Source organism: Abramis brama (assembly GCF_963993115.1).
Source record: "Abramis brama genome assembly, chromosome: 1".
Classification (NCBI taxonomy): domain Eukaryota; kingdom Metazoa; phylum Chordata; class Actinopteri; order Cypriniformes; family Leuciscidae; genus Abramis; species Abramis brama.
The window spans coordinates 44,502,350-44,518,499 of NC_139963.1; the positions used below are offsets into that span (position 1 = coordinate 44,502,350).

The 16,150-nt window shown below is 38.2% G+C and overlaps 1 protein-coding gene across 5 annotated transcripts in view; it reads left to right on the forward strand.

Moving 5' to 3' along the window:
- The window catches only part of LOC311088011 (uncharacterized protein), a 61,820-nt gene that overhangs the window by 3,628 nt on the left and 42,042 nt on the right, over nt 1–16,150 (forward strand). For all 5 annotated transcript variants that reach the window (XM_084121621.1, XM_084121625.1, XM_084121623.1 and 2 more), the window contains exon 2: nt 5,896–11,114. In XM_084121621.1, the coding sequence (XP_083977747.1) occupies nt 11,036–11,114 (79 nt within the window). In that variant the 5' untranslated portion in view covers nt 5,896–11,035. The remainder of the gene's footprint in view (nt 1–5,895; nt 11,115–16,150) is intronic.

A 16,150-nucleotide genomic window follows, 5' to 3' on the forward strand; every position in this document is an offset into this window, starting at 1 on the left:
GGATTCGCCAGTCCCAATTCAAAACAAATTTCATGACAATCCATCATTGTTTGTTTCAAACATGTGAGAGCATCAAAATGATCCATGGGTGAAATTGATTGGATTTAATTCATTTTTTTGTCAGTTCCTATCATAATTTTAACATTTTGGCGTTATTGTTTAGCTATTTACCTATGTTTTCAAATTTCCTGTGTTTTTTTGTTGTTGTCTCGATCGGACTAACGGCTTTGAAGATAAACACAATTTTGTAAAGCTCTAAATGACACTTGCAAAAACCATAAGGCGAAACCTGGCATGTTTGGTATTGTTGGACTCTGCAAGGATTCAGGAGTCTTAGGAGGTCACTCCTGTGAAACTTCTAAGGCTCCTTCAAGGCATTGTGCCAATGACGTATACTGAGTTTTTTGAGATACACCAATGTTCTCATAGACTATCATGGCACCCTGGACAAAGACACTGCGTGCCAATTTTCAGTAGACTAACAGTTGGGTGCGCTTATAGCTATTTTCATGATTTTTTTCACTGTTATAGCGCCACCAAGTGGCCAATTGTCACGATTTTTTTCATGTCAACTCAGATTGAGCTTATGAACATGTGTCCCAAGTTTAGCGAAAATATCTCTTTCCGCTCACAAGTTATAACCATTTTATAGTGCCACCAAGTGGCCAATTGTCATGTCTTTTTTTCACGTGACCTCAGAATGAGCTCATGAACATGTGTCCCAAGTTTTGCGAAAATATCTCATTCCGTTCACAAGTTATAACCATTTTATAGTGCCACCAAGTGGCCAATTGTTGCGATTTCTCTCAAGTGATCTCAGGTTGAGCTCTGGAAGATGTATCCCAAGTTTAGCAAAAAAATCTCTTTCTGTTCACAATTTATAACCGTTTTAGTAAAAGTGGCCATGGTGCCATCAAATATTTTGGTTCCCCTTATCGACCGTTAATTGAAATTTTGAATTTTTTGGATGATTATTGATTGACAGACTCCAGAGAATACTCAGGCAGTGGTTTGGTTCCGATCGGGCGAAAAACCTAGGAGAAGTTTGCAAAAATAGGTTTTTCAAAAAAATGCAATTTACTCGAAATTGGCGCCTGAAGGGCGAGCAAATCGGAGATAGCCATTTTGTCCGCCTCGAGCCAAGGATTCCAACGATATAAGACACTTGATCCTGGGACAAACGGTCTAAGAGTTATGAGCGATTTTGAACTTTTGGTTGCTGTAGCGCCACCTATGGGCCAATCGGGGTCATACTCTGATAGGTTGTCCCCACATTGAGGCCTACCATCTGGCCAGGTTTCAAGTCTCTAGGCCTTACGGTTTGTCCTGCACGATGCGTTTTACGAATCCTTACAATTACAATAGGGTTTCAGCATTTCATGCTTGAACCCCTAATAAGAATGAAGGCTTTTTGCCAGTTATAGCGCCACCTATGGTCCGATCTCCATGAAACTCTGCATGCTTCCTCACCGTGTTCTGACACATATGCTCATCAATTTTGGTGAAGTTCTGAGTTTTCCTTTGGGATTTATAGGCTTTTGAGTGTATTTTGCCACGCCCCTTTTCTAAATGACCCTGTTACAGCCACCCAAATGCCAAAGTTCAACTTTTTTTTGATAATTATTGATCTAGAGAGTCCAGAGAATTGTCCTAGACTGGTTTGGTTCCGATCGGGCGAAAAACCAGGGACTAGTTCGCAAAAGTAGGTTTTGGACAAAATTCGACATAGCAGAAATGTTTCCCTGCCTACATCCAAATCGGAGATAGCCATTTTGTCCGCCTCGAGCCAAGGATTCCAACGATATAAGACACTTGATCCTGGGACAAACGGTCTAAGAGTTATGAGCGATTTTGAACTTTTGGTTGCTGTAGCGCCACCTATGGGCCAATCGGGGTCATACTCTGATAGGTTGTCCCCACATTGAGGCCTACCATCTGGCCAGGTTTCAAGTCTCTAGGCCTTACGGTTTGTCCTGCACGATGCGTTTTACGAATCCTTACAATTACAATAGGGTTTCAGCATTTCATGCTTGAACCCCTAATAAGCAAGCAAGCGAACCACCACAAAGTCAGTACTTTTCAACATCAACAACGGTAGCACAGCCAACAACACTCTCCAAGCTCCCCCTCTTCCATTCTCCAGAGTGCCTTATATCCTGGACCACAGCCAATGATTGGTTGTCTCCGACCAATAGCAGCACATACAAACTTAAAGATAGCAGAGAGCGGGCAAACAGGAAGAAACCATCAGCAGAGGGGAGAAACACAGCAACCAATAACAAAAAGAGAAGGGAACAAAAATGCTAGCAGTAACCCATATCACTACTGCTCTCTATTTGCTCTGTTGTCCGTTTCTTTGTCACAGTCACTGTACTGTACACGCCGCGGGGTATCGGTTGTTGGTATCTGAGAATTTTATATGCAGACTGATCTCATGAAATGGCGTATGTATGACACGCCAATTCGTATTTCCATTTTTGGCGTGCTATCAACACGCATAATCGCTTTTCAGCGTGTTTATCAACGCCGTTGACTTAACGTTACATTACTCTCTATATAAATATATATTACGTTCCCCAACCCCGTCCCTAAACCTACCCGTCACTGGGGTTAATACCATTTATGAGTCTTCCCCTACCATCCTAGTAAAAAAAATATCGCTCCCCAGATGTAGATATACATTTTGCTTCGTTTCGCTCGGACATTTAACGGCGTAGACATACACGCGGAATCACTCTGACATTTAATGGCGTAGACATACACGCGGAAGATGACGGCGTGGACATACACGCGGATAGCTCAAAATGCGTATAGATAACACGCCACTTGACTTGAAAGTGGCGTGTATGTTTACGCAAAGTCATGATGTCATGTTATATGAATGTATCTGTGAAGGGAACTGACTTTATTCAAAATAGTTTCGATGGTGTACTGTTCTCTTTATATGTTTTTCTTTACAAGCGTGTAATCTAAACAGCAAGCCAAACTCTGTTCAAGAGCCAGGATATGAGCACCCTTTGCTCCTTTAACCCTCTGAGGTGTTTTCTAGGCCCCGGAGGTGTTTTGACATGTTGGATGTCCGGCATAATTGCAACAAGATCTTGTTGTGTGAATTCAGTCAGTTTTGACCGCAAAAGATGAGGTAATTTGATCGGATGTCATGTATTTTACCTGCTAGAAATACATGCTCAGTTTTAATGTTATTTTTAAGGTGGGGTAGAATTAAATGAATGGCAAAACTCAGCATTTTGTTTGTATACCCCCTTCTGCAGGGATGAAAACTCGTACATCGGCGGCCCATTCGTTTAGTTTTGTTTTGCTTAATTGGCGGCGCTGGGATCTTTGTGCCGGTGTAATGCATTGGACAAAAAAGTTTTTTTCTTACAGACCGGCCCATGAAACGCGTAGATCAGCGGCCCATTGGTTTTTTTCTTGATTGACACTGGGCTGGTCCAATCACATCTTTAAACACCTCCCCCATCTGGGCTCTGAGCGAGTGTGCAGTGTCAGTGTGTGTATCTGTCCAAATAGTCCGAGAGATGGAGAAGAAACGCAAGGAATGTGCAGAGAAATAGCGTGAAAAAAAAGAAACAGGCCCTTCAAGTGGCTGAGGAGGATAAGAAGAGAAATGAGTGTAGAGAACTGCGGTAACCAGAACTTTCTACTTTCAGAACACTTATGCTATGAGTGTAGGAACCCATTACCCAGTTACGCATTATTTCCACATCTGCATATTTGAAGATTAAAGGGATACTTCACCTCTGGAAAGATGAATGTGTATTTAAAATAGGTCATTTAAGTAGAAGAAATGTGAAGAATTTTTTTAATTTGGAGCTTTCTAGACTGAGAAAAGCCAGAAAATGTATTTTTGGCTTATGTGGATGAAAGACAACAACTCCCAGAATGCACTTGCTTCGCTGCCTTAGGAGGCCACGCCTACCGGTAAGAGTTTGCAGTTGAAAATAACAAGGCTAGCCTACGTGATGAGTTTGCCAGGGATTTAGAGATCGCCCTAAATGTCCGGGATTCGGCTTTTGCGTTCTACAGTCGCCATTCATCATGTTTACTGTGGCGAGCAGGACGAGGCTGACGGCCGCGGGAGAACGGCGCGAGGCCGGTGGCGTCATTACTGAGACGCGCCGGGTCTCGCATCTCTCACGGAGAAGCAGGAATTTTCTTAGCAATGGTAAAACGCACATCAACCGATCACTTGTTTAGCGTTCATGTAAACACTACATTCAGATTCACCAATCGGAATGAATTCAGTTAGATTGAAACAAAAGGTGTGCATGTAAACAATGAATGGCGACCGCAGAACGCAAAAGCCGAATCCCGGAGATTTTGAACGATCTCGCCCGCCGGACAAGTCTGGGAAAAGGAGGATGGTAACCCCTACTTACTCAGCTTTCTCCTACTATTCAGCTTTCTCCACAGAACAAGAGCCTGCTAGCTTAGCTTCCAAAGAAAGACGGCTGACACTGTACATTCTGTGAGTGAGATCCCTCCCTCTATGGGCGGGTTGAAAACATGCGGAACAACGCCATTTACTGGCTGTAGTCTTTAGCCTCTGGCCAGAAAATCCTCCGAAGACGCAAAATGACGATTTTTGCGTCATCGGAGGATTTTTTCCAGACAAAAAATACATAAATCTCTTGTCTCAGGGGGATATGAGGGTGGAAAGCATGGTAATTCGAAAATACTACAGGTTTTCTACTAATACAAAGCTTAATGCTAAATCCTGAAGTATCCCTGTAAGCATTTTACTAGAATTGTAATGAGACGCGTTTGTAAACCATGTTTTCCGCCAAAATAAAAGCTCAAAGCAGTTTCCGTCAACATAAAAGATCATTACTTGTGTTGTATACATGATTCTTTCAAGTATATAAATTAGTACAAAACTAATTATGAAAGTTTATTTTATTTTTCAGTGCATTTGTTTTACAAAATATGGATATTATTGCCATGAGATTAATATTATAACTATTGTTATGTAGTAGTGTAATGTTGACAGACACTATATCACAACTAAAAGTTTTTTTTCTTTGTTCTTTCAAAAGTTCTTTGTTCAATTTGCAAACATTACAATATGGGTTTGAGCTCTTAATTTTGAACTCTCAAAGTGCACCAGATTGATGAATTTAACATTAAAAAGCACAAAATGTTCTTATGGGGGAGTATGCCCAGAACCCCCCTACAGGGACAGAGGTCCACTCACCACAGATTTATCAAAACTCTTGTGGGAAACTGTTGCTATGCCAGTGCAGCTTATTGCTTGTTTTAGGATTCATCACTGTGGAGTATACTTCATTTGTATTTTACAATTGGTAGTTATTTCATCTGTTAACTTTTACTCATTCCTACTCATTACATGGCATTATAGTGGTTTTAAGGAATAGGAGTTGGTGTACATTTGGTATACAAGGTATTCAAGGGCGTGCAAAGATCAGGTGTGTTTATGATCATATGTAGTGGGCCGATCTGGGCCAAAATGCCAGGGCCTATTTTTTTTTTGTCCCAGTCCAGCCCTGCCCTTCTGTCACCTCACGTATCCCAGTTTGAGAACCACTGATTTACTCAACAACGTTTTGGGAGCCTGAAAATGCTAACTTTTAAAAAGGGGTTGTAAGTTGCAGGGTTTTGAAACTACAAAATGCTAATTTGTGTAAATTGTGAGTTTGTGTCATCATGTGTATTCTGTCTGTAATCTATCTGTTTCTTTACAAAGTGACATCTCCAACTACTGGCCTGCCATCTGTACTTGAAACTTTTAAAAAAACAAACAAAGGAAAATCTTTAAATGTTTTAGTACATTGTTGTCGTGTAAATTTATCATAATTTCATTTTATTTTACAATTGTCCAATTTGATTTTCATCATTTTAATGTTTTCATTTTAGGCCTGGGGAAAGTGAAAGAGGAAAGACAAGATCTGAATGAAGTGGAGAAGAAACATCAACACCAGAAAGCTCAGGATGTCACCGCTGGAGAAAAATCAACAAGTTGCTCCAAAACTGAAAACGATTGCTCACAAAGCAGCATTCAAATTATAGAAGTCAAAAAGCCTTTCACCTGTTCTCACTGTGGAAACACTTTCACACGTAATCAAAACCTTAAGACTCACATGATAATTCACACTGGAAAAAGGCCTTTCACCTGTTCTCACTGTGGAAACACTTTTAAATATAAAGGAAGCCTTAGGAGTCACTTGTTAATTCATACTGGAGAAAGGCCTTTCGTCTGCCATCACTGTGGAAAGAGTTTTACACAGAAAGGACAACTTAATGATCATGTGTTAATTCACACTGAAGAAAAGCCTTTCACCTGCTCTCAGTGTGGAAACACTTTCACACGTAAAGAAAGCCTTAAGAATCACATGCTAATTCATGCTGGTATAAAGCCTTTCATCTGCTCCTACTGTGGAAAGAGTTTTACATATAAAGGAAATCTTACTGAGCATTTGGTAACTCACACTGAAGAAAAGGCTTTCACCTGCACTCAGTGTGGAAAGACTTTCACACGTAAAGAAACCCTTGACAATCACATGAGAATTCATGCTGGAATAAAACCTTTCAGCTGCTCCCAGTGTGGAAAGAGTTTCACCAGTAAACAAGGATTTAATTGTCACATGAGAACTCACACTGAAGCGATGCCTTACGCATGTCATCTGTGTGAGATGAGATTTAAATGGAACGGTGGTCTCACAGTTCATCTGCACCGATCTCACTCTGCCGTAAAGCCATTTAAATGTGATCACTGCAGTAAAACATTTGCTTTGCCATCATTACTGAAGAACCACCAGAAAGTTCATACAAATGAGAAGCCAAACTCCTGTCCTGTTTGTGGAAGGAGATTTCTAAGGGTTGACTCCTTGAAAAGGCACCAGAAAATAGTACACAATAATGTGAAAACGATAATGAGTGTAGGAGAAGCTTTAATACAGCCGAGTCCTTAATACCACACCAATGCATCCACAGAGGTGGGTAGTAACTAAGCACATTTACTCCATTTAATGGTTTTTAAAAATGGGTTAAGACCGAGCAGCTTCATGCAAGCCATGTAACTACTCTCATCTCATTTACATTTCTTTCTTTTCTTTTCCATTGAGAATCTTTTTCCAAGTTAACATTTTTACTGCAAAGCTTACTCTATAGTCTTTGCCCGCCTCAAACTTCAGCCAGAGACTCCGCTTCCATTCATCCACCAAAACACCAGGGGCCTCATTTATAATCGTTGCGTACGCACAAAAGAATGTGTACGCCGCTCTCTATGCAATAATTGGTATTTATAAAAAGCAAACTTGACGGGAAAATGTGCGGTCCTTCGCGCAAACTAACCCAGGCGTACGCACAAAAACGGGTGAAATGAGAAATGGCGACACCATCGGCAGATGGAAGAAACACGTGAAAGTGTGTGAAATTGTAGACCGTTGTGTAAAAGAAATGACAAAACTGCCTCATAAATAACATGAAGACTTCACAAAGCAAGTCTTACAATTAACAGCCTACTACACGAACACCCGTTTGATCGATCTTCAGTGTAAAACAAACAAAATCAAACGAAGATTACAACAGAAATGCAAATTAACAATAATCTGCAAAAAGAAAAGTGAAATATGTTCTGCAATAATATTGGCATGTTATGCAATTCATCCTCATAACACATCTGTAGCTTGTCAGATGCAATCAAATGGATGGTAATCAAATGCCATGATGCCATCACATTGCGTAATGACGCACAATGGCTGATCTTGCGCTCAAATGTGGCAAATGGAAGGATTCGGAGTGAACGCATCTTCAGACAGCAAGAAGATGTATCGATGAATATTAACTTGTGGGCGTTTCACGGACTATTTTTCTCCCGCGGCCATCAGCCTCGTCCTGCTCGCCACAGTAAACATAATGAATGGCGACTAGAACGCAAAAGCCGAATCCCAGACTGTTACGTCCCCTGATGGCTTAGAGGTATGAGGAAGACGTTCATAATTAAAAAAAAACAAATTAAACACTTTCCTATAGTTTTGATCTCCGGGAAGTATTGTGGGCGAATGACTCGCTGACAACAAACTACTGCAAACAGGTGGTTCGCTTTATTTTCCATACAAACATAAATTGAAATAAATGTAAACAAACAAATAAACTTATTTACAGCTATATACAACTTAAGCAAAATAATTGAAAAGTAATAATTGAAATAAGTCACAGAGAGAAAGAAACTGAGCGGTGCTAAACAAACAAAAATAACAAAACCAAAACACACACTCTAACTAATAATCCCCACTCTCTAAACTAACTAAAAACAAAAACAGAAAATAAAGAATTCTTCAGCGCTTAACACGCCATAACTAAAACTTTACTAACTAACCAAACCAAAATTACACAGTTGCACACGCTCCTTCCCTAATGTGTCTAACAATTGTTATGCTACGTGAATGCAAGATGTAGGTCACGTGACATACTTCCCTTTTCTTTTCTCTCCGGACTGGTACAATGGTAGATCAGGTAAGGAGTCCTCTGAGTGAGCAAACAACACAATCCAACAAGAAAACAGGCAAGCGAACCACCACAAAGTCAGTACTCTACAACAATAGTAGCACAAGCCAACAAACGCTCCAAGCTCCTCCTCTTCCGTCCTCCAGAATGGCTTAAATCCTGAACCATAGCCAATGATTGGTTGTCTCCGACCAATAGCAGCACCTAAAAACTTAAAGATAGCAGAGAGCGGGAAAACAGGAAGAAACCAACAGCAGAGGGGAGCAAAGGCAGCAACAAATGACAAAAAGGGGAGGGAAGAAAACACTGGCACGTAACACAGACATTTTGGGCTATCTCGAAATCACGGGCAAACTCGTCACGGAGACTCACTAAGTTAGTAGCCTAACCTTGTTGTTTTCAACTGCGCTCTCTAACCAGTAGGCGTGGCCTCCTAGGGCAGCGAAGCAAGTGCATTCTGGGAGTTGTTGTCTTTCATCCGCATAAGCCAAAAATACATTTTCTGGCTTTTCTCAGGCTAGAAAGCTCCGAATTCAAAAATTTCTTCACATTTATTCTACATAAATGACCTATTTTAAATACACATTCATCTTTCCAGAGGTGAAGTATCCCTTTAAGGGAAAACTGCGTAGGATGTGCGTGCGCACGGTTTTATAAATCCAAATATTTCTGTGCGTACGCGCGTCCTATGTTTCATCCGTACGCCACTTCTGATGCAAATCCTACGCAAAGTTTTATAAATGAGGCCCCTGAACATGATTGTCTTCCCGAGACGTCACTCCAGACGCAACTAGACCGAGAAACTGGGAAACCCCCTTGGCAGAACCACACCTTCCCGGATCCCCATTCAAAGATCAGCACCAACGCAAGTAACACCTCCATTCTAGCCGAACTTTAAAATTCAAATTTAATAACCCTGCCTTAGAACCGATAGAAGGCTTCGCGTCAGGTCTTATAAAGTGCATTATTGCTAGGAACTTGAGATTTCATGATTTCACTCTCTTAAAACTCATTATTTCCTAAATTTCTCTCTTTCTGCAACTCGTGTGAATGTGTGTGTGCTTGTGCGATATTAATATTGGCTACAGAGTTTATAGTTCAATTGAGCACTGGACAATTTATTTGTTCGGCATGATTCTTTCAAAATTCCTTATAAACTAATTCTCTTTGAGCCAAAATTTACCTGTTTCCCTTACATAAGCTACCATTTTTCACAGAATAGTCGTGAATGAATACCCGCCAACTTGCAATGTGTGGTATTTGAGTAGTGGCGGTAGCCTGTTCATCTTGAAAAGGAATGCCTTTGCTTAGACACAGTTAACCAGTTTAAACATGCCTGCAGAAATACACATTGGATTACATTTTGGAAAACAGATGGAAGAAGATCCATCAATGTGTATTTGATCATTGTGTTAAAGGAATACACCAACTTTTTGGGACTTAAGCTTATTCACCGTATCCCCCAGACTTAGATAAGTCCATACATACCCTTTTCATCTCCGTGCGTGCCGCAACTCTGTCTGACGCAGCCACTGCTAGCCTAGCACAAAGACTGGAGGTAAATGGCTCCAGCTAGCATACTGCTCCCAATAAGTGACAAAATAATGCCAACATTTTCCTATTTACATGTTGTGATTTGTATAGTCACAGCGTGTACGAATAACAAGGTCACATGAGACACAACCATTTTCTAACCGTATGACCCAATCTTCTGACCACTTATTTCTTTCACTCTTTCTCTCTCTTAGGAGTCAGTGAAGATGTCGTTGTTGAAGGTCTTTCTGTGTGGTTCATGTCATAAACAAATTTGTTTTTGTGTTATTAATATTATTTGTTTTTGTGTGTTCAAATGTTATTAATATTATTTTATAAAATATACACAATCTTAAATCTACCCCAGAGTCATTCTTGTGTCTTCCCTCTGTACTTTATATGTGGTTGATCTAGTGACTGTAAAGGCAATACCATGATTCCTTAATTAATTTTTGTTTATTTTACTTGAGTTATTATGTTATGCTAGTCACAGTAATTATTCAATATACAGTTAGCAACCAGGTTTAATTGCAAGGAAGTAGCATTTGGGTGTAATACACCTTTGAAACTTAGTCACAATAATTATTTAACATTCAGCTCTTAGCAACCAGGTTTAATTTTGGTCCTCCAAAACTCCTGGGACTGCGGTTTTTCTGATTCGGTAGGTGGCGCTGTCACAAAAAAAACAAAAAAAAACAAAAAACTAGGGTCCGAACTGCGGTCCTGAAAATACTGGGATCTCCTCTCGACGCTTCACACTCCAGTCCAGTGGGTGGCGGTAAGACACATACGTTTGTTTACAAACCACCATTAAACCTCAGAGGAAGAAGATTAGTTTTCAGCATGTTCTCTGTTGTTTTGTCGATGTGCTGGCTCAATATAAACAGTTAGCAATGCACTTTTAGTGTACTAACATGCATAACAATGTACTCTCATCCTCATAAGTGACTAAGTTTTGAAGCAAGCAGGAATATTAGGAAGACTATCAACTGAACTGAGATCTGCTGCTGTGAAGATGGTGTTTGTTAAAGAGGAGAGTGAGGAGGACATGAGTGAACCAGAACCCTGGAGAATAAAACACGAGGAACAAGGAGGTTGGTGTGTATTCTTCATTCATCTTTAATTACTGTTGTGGTACATTAAGATAACAAAGCTTTAAACTCAGGGTGCCCGCAAATCTTATAACGTTGCTTTTTTGGAATCTCAAAACTGTGTTGAACTCGGAGCGTGTGCGACTCATCATACAGATTCCCTTTGACTTTACATTAGCGTAATATCAAACATTTGTGTGGGACAGGGTTTACAAGTCTTCTTGCGAGTTTTCACATAAATAAAAGCCCCAATGTAAAGAATAAAACTGGATTAAGTCAAAATATATTACTATTAACACCGGTATATTACTGTACCCCCAAATTAAAATGTATTATATATTCCCTGTAGGCCTAGATTCAGTGGCATATTCCTAAAATCCGAAAAGCTCTGAAATGTGGATTAGACTAATAAATAAATAGGGATGCACTGATACCACTTTTTTCCAGAATGAGGCAGAGACTGGTATTTTCATTTTTGGTACTCGCCGATACCTGTATTTTCATTGCATTTATATATATATATATATATATATATGTATATGTATATATATGTATGTATATATATGTATATATATATATACGTATATATATATATATATATATATATATATATATATATATATATATATATATATATACATACATATATATACATATACATATATATATATATATATGTATGTTTATATATATATGTGTATATATATATATACAGGGGTTAAATTGGGATTTATTATGTGGGGGGGCTCTCCCTAAGAGGGTCCGGGGGTATGCCCCCCCAGGAATGTTTTTTTTTTTAAAAATAAACCATTAAATGGCATTTTCTGGAGAGTTTTGTGCAAAGAAATGGAGAAATTGAGTTTACTTTACTGAAGTAGGCTACATTTTTCACGTAGTTGTTTCTTTACCTATCTGTACTTTACTTAAGTAGAATCAATAGTGCATAGGCCTACTTTTGACTTTTACTTTTTGCAGCAATTATTATACTTTCTACTCCACTAAATTTCTACAACGTTTCGTTACATTTTCGTTACATTTTCTGATCAGTTTTTCCCCTGCCAAAACAGGGATTGAAAAAAATCTCCTGTTTTCGGGTGCTGATGCGGTGGTGACGCGTTCATGTAACATGTAAGGGTGGCGCTGCCAATAAAGCACCTAAAAGCTGTCACTAAGAACCCTCAAAATAATGATTATGAATATGTAAAATATAGCAACGAGACATTTTAATTGTTTATTAATAAACAAGTGTTTTCTGTGTCAGTGCCCTGCATAGATGAAGTTGACAATGCTGACTCGTGATCTTCGCAGTAGTGAACGCACCAGAGAGAAATGCACATTTCATACGGATTACACAAGCAGCAGTCTGTTTCTTTCGTTTTGAATTGTTCTGTTTAAAAGAAGACATTTCAAGCTTTCTATAGATATTTCTCAGGTCTGTCAGGCAAGTAGGCTACCTTACGCTGAGTTTCGGTTCATTTATGAGATGAGCTCCAGTTCACGCGCCGGTGCCTCAGTGTCGTGTTTATCTATTGTCTGCTATATTTACTTCTTAATTATTAAATCCTGGCAATTGGTTGATGAAACATTGATTAAAATTAAGATATCATTAATACAAAACGAAATTCATTTTAAAGAAAGGCTTTGTGCTTTCTGCTTTCTGGTCTCAGTGAAAGTTTTAAACAGTCTTTTAGTGCCGCTTTCAGAGCGGTCATGTCCGTAACGGAGAACTGTCCCGTCCGTAACATTGTTTTTTCCTCATAAATGCGAGCATGAAAAATAAAATAAAATGAATATGTCATGTTCTGTGGAGAGCCGACCCTTCTTCATCCGGTGGGTAGTACTTTGGTTTGCGCAGTGTAATTCACAGAATTACAAAAAAATATTTTGCCACCTAAAAGTTAAAGATTTTTTTGAGTCACGTCCACGGCATGTGTAGCCCATTTCCCTCATATTAAATATAAAACGCATGTGTAGACTGATATTTTTCTAATGTCTGGACTCCTTTATTAAGTGAGTATGAATATATAAACAGTTTCAATATTAAATGCATTTTCTGAGAATTTATATTTCAAGCTTTTACTGCAAATATTATATAGGCCTACATTATATGATGCGCTTTTATTCTTGCTAATGCTTTTAAACCATTCAAGCCATATCTTACTTATTTTATAAAACTTTAAAAAAAAGAACTCACACAACAAAAATAGGGACACACGAGAAAGCCAAAATAGAATGCAAAATTTATTAACAAAATTAAAAACTATACAGAAAAAAAAAAAAACTACGTACAAGGTAACAGTGAACAAATTCATAATCCGTGCACGCTTTCACATTCGTTGTTTTGTAAATCGTTCCTTTGCAATAGTTGTTTGTAATAGGCTATTCAGTTCCTGTGAAAAATTGTGAAATACTGTTCCATAGGTGAAGTTACACAACAATATGGTGATTGATTACATAACAATATTTGGACATAATATTCAGTTCCAGTGAAAATCTGTTCCAGTTAATGGAGTATACACAGGTGATGTGTAATATTCAGTAGCCTACCAGTAAACTCCACCCGCTGGAACAGTTTCTTACAGTAACTGAATATTACACAACATCACCTGTTCAAACTGTACTCACAGATTTGTGGCCTACACCTTAGTTTAGAAATCTGTTTTTCTGTACATTGATTTGTTGTGTATTGTTAAGATGAAGACAACTGTCTTAACTGAATTTTTCTATGATTTGGCGATGGGGTGTGTAATGTATAGATGACATGAAACCGCGTGGTTGAACTGAAACCCCCCCCAGGTCTCCCGTATTTTGGTACCCAAACGTTGACAGGTATGCCATAACGCTGGAATTGACATCACTTGATTACACATTGTATTACCTTGTTATGATATTGTGACTCATACAATGTGCCAAACATATTTTCCTTACCTTGTCATTCAAGGCCAGGGCACTTTTTGTACAACCAACGTTGTGCTGAACTTGACAAAATTGATCTGCAAAATTGATCTTTTTCAAGGCAGCAGAAGGTTCTGGAACTTTTGCGCGCTTCCACATCCCGCGCAACTACGGATCTCCCAGGAACATTCATTATATATTGCTGCGTACATTTATCCTGGTCGGAGTTCTGAGTAGTAGCCTACCTAGATGCGCATGGTATGCGCGAGCGGTGCGCGATCATGGTCGACTGACAACGAGATTAAGCAGCTGAACAAGAATACGGCCGTGTTCCGATTGTTCTCATCTCAGCTCCGCCGAGACAAAATAGACATGCCATTTCAAAAATCTTTCATTTATAATCAGAAATATGTTTTCAAAGGCATCACTTTCATCAAATTTTATGTGACAATTTCCAGTAGGCAACTGACTGCAAACAGGCACATCAGGGCACAAACGAGCAGGCTTATGTGCCGGGGCTGAGCCCCGGAGAGCCCCGGCCCAATTTAACCACTGCACCTAGATGCGCATGGTATGCGCGAGCGGTGCGCGATCATGGTCGACTGACAACGAGATTAAGCAGCTGAACAAGAATACGGCCGTGTTCCGATTGTTCTCATCTCAGCTCCGCCGAGACAAAATAGACATGCCATTTCAAAAATCTTTCATTTATAATCAGAAATATGTTTTCAAAGGCATCACTTTCATCAAATTTTATGTGACAATTTCCAGTAGGCAACTGACTGCAAACAGGCACATCAGGGCACAAACGAGCAGGCTTATGTGCCGGGGCTGAGCCCCGGAGAGCCCCGGCCCAATTTAACCACTGTATATATATATATATATATATATATGTATATGTATATGTATATATATGTATGTATGTATATGTATATGTATATATATGTATGTATGTATATATATATGTATATATATGTATGTATGTATATATATATGTATATATATGTATGTATATATGTATTTATATATATATGTGTATATATATATGTATGTATATATATATGTGTATATATATATGTATGTATGTATATATATATGTATGTGTATATATATATGTATATATATATATATATATATATATGTATATGTATGTATGTATATATGTATGTATGTATATATATATGTATATATATGTATGTATATATGTATTTATATATATATGTGTATATATATATGTATGTATATATATATGTGTATATATATATGTATGTATGTATATATATATGTATGTGTATATATATATGTATATATATATATATATATATATGTATATGTATGTATGTATATATGTATATGTATGTATATATATATATATGTATATATACAGTGCAATGCATAAGTGAATACACCCATGTTAAAGTTGACTAAAAAGAGGAATAAAAAATCATATTTTGGAAATTGAACTTAATGCCTTAATTTAAAAAATTAGGAAAAATCCAGCCTTTAAGGACACCAATTTTCTTTGTGAATGATAAATGTATCGTAAATAAATAAATGTTCTTCCTTAAAATACATGGTGCATAAGTGAGTACACCCCTATGTTAAATTCCCATAGAGGCAGGCAGATTTTTATTTTTAAGTATTTAAAAAAAAAAAAATTTAGGATACTATGCATCCTGATAAAGTTCCCTTGGCCTTTGGAATTAAAATAGCCCCACATCATCACATAGCCTTCACCATACCTAGAGATTGGCATGGGGTACTTTCCATAAGATCATCTCTCAATGCAAATCAAACTAGCTTTTAGGCTAACTGAAATAAAATCATGCCAATCTCTAGGTATGGTGAAGGCTATGTGATGATGTGGGGCTATTTTAATTCCAAAGGCCAAGGGAACTTTATCAGGATGCATAGTATCCTACATTTTTTTTTAAAAAAATACTTAAAAATAAAAATCTGCCTGCCTCTATGGGAATTTAACATAGGGGTGTACTCACTTATGCACCATGTATTTTAAGGAAGAACATTTATTTATGATACATTATTCATTCACAAAGAAAATTGGTGTCCTTAAAGGTTGGATTTTTCATAATTTTTTTAATTAAGGCATTAAGTTCTTAAGTTCAATTTCCAAAATATGATTT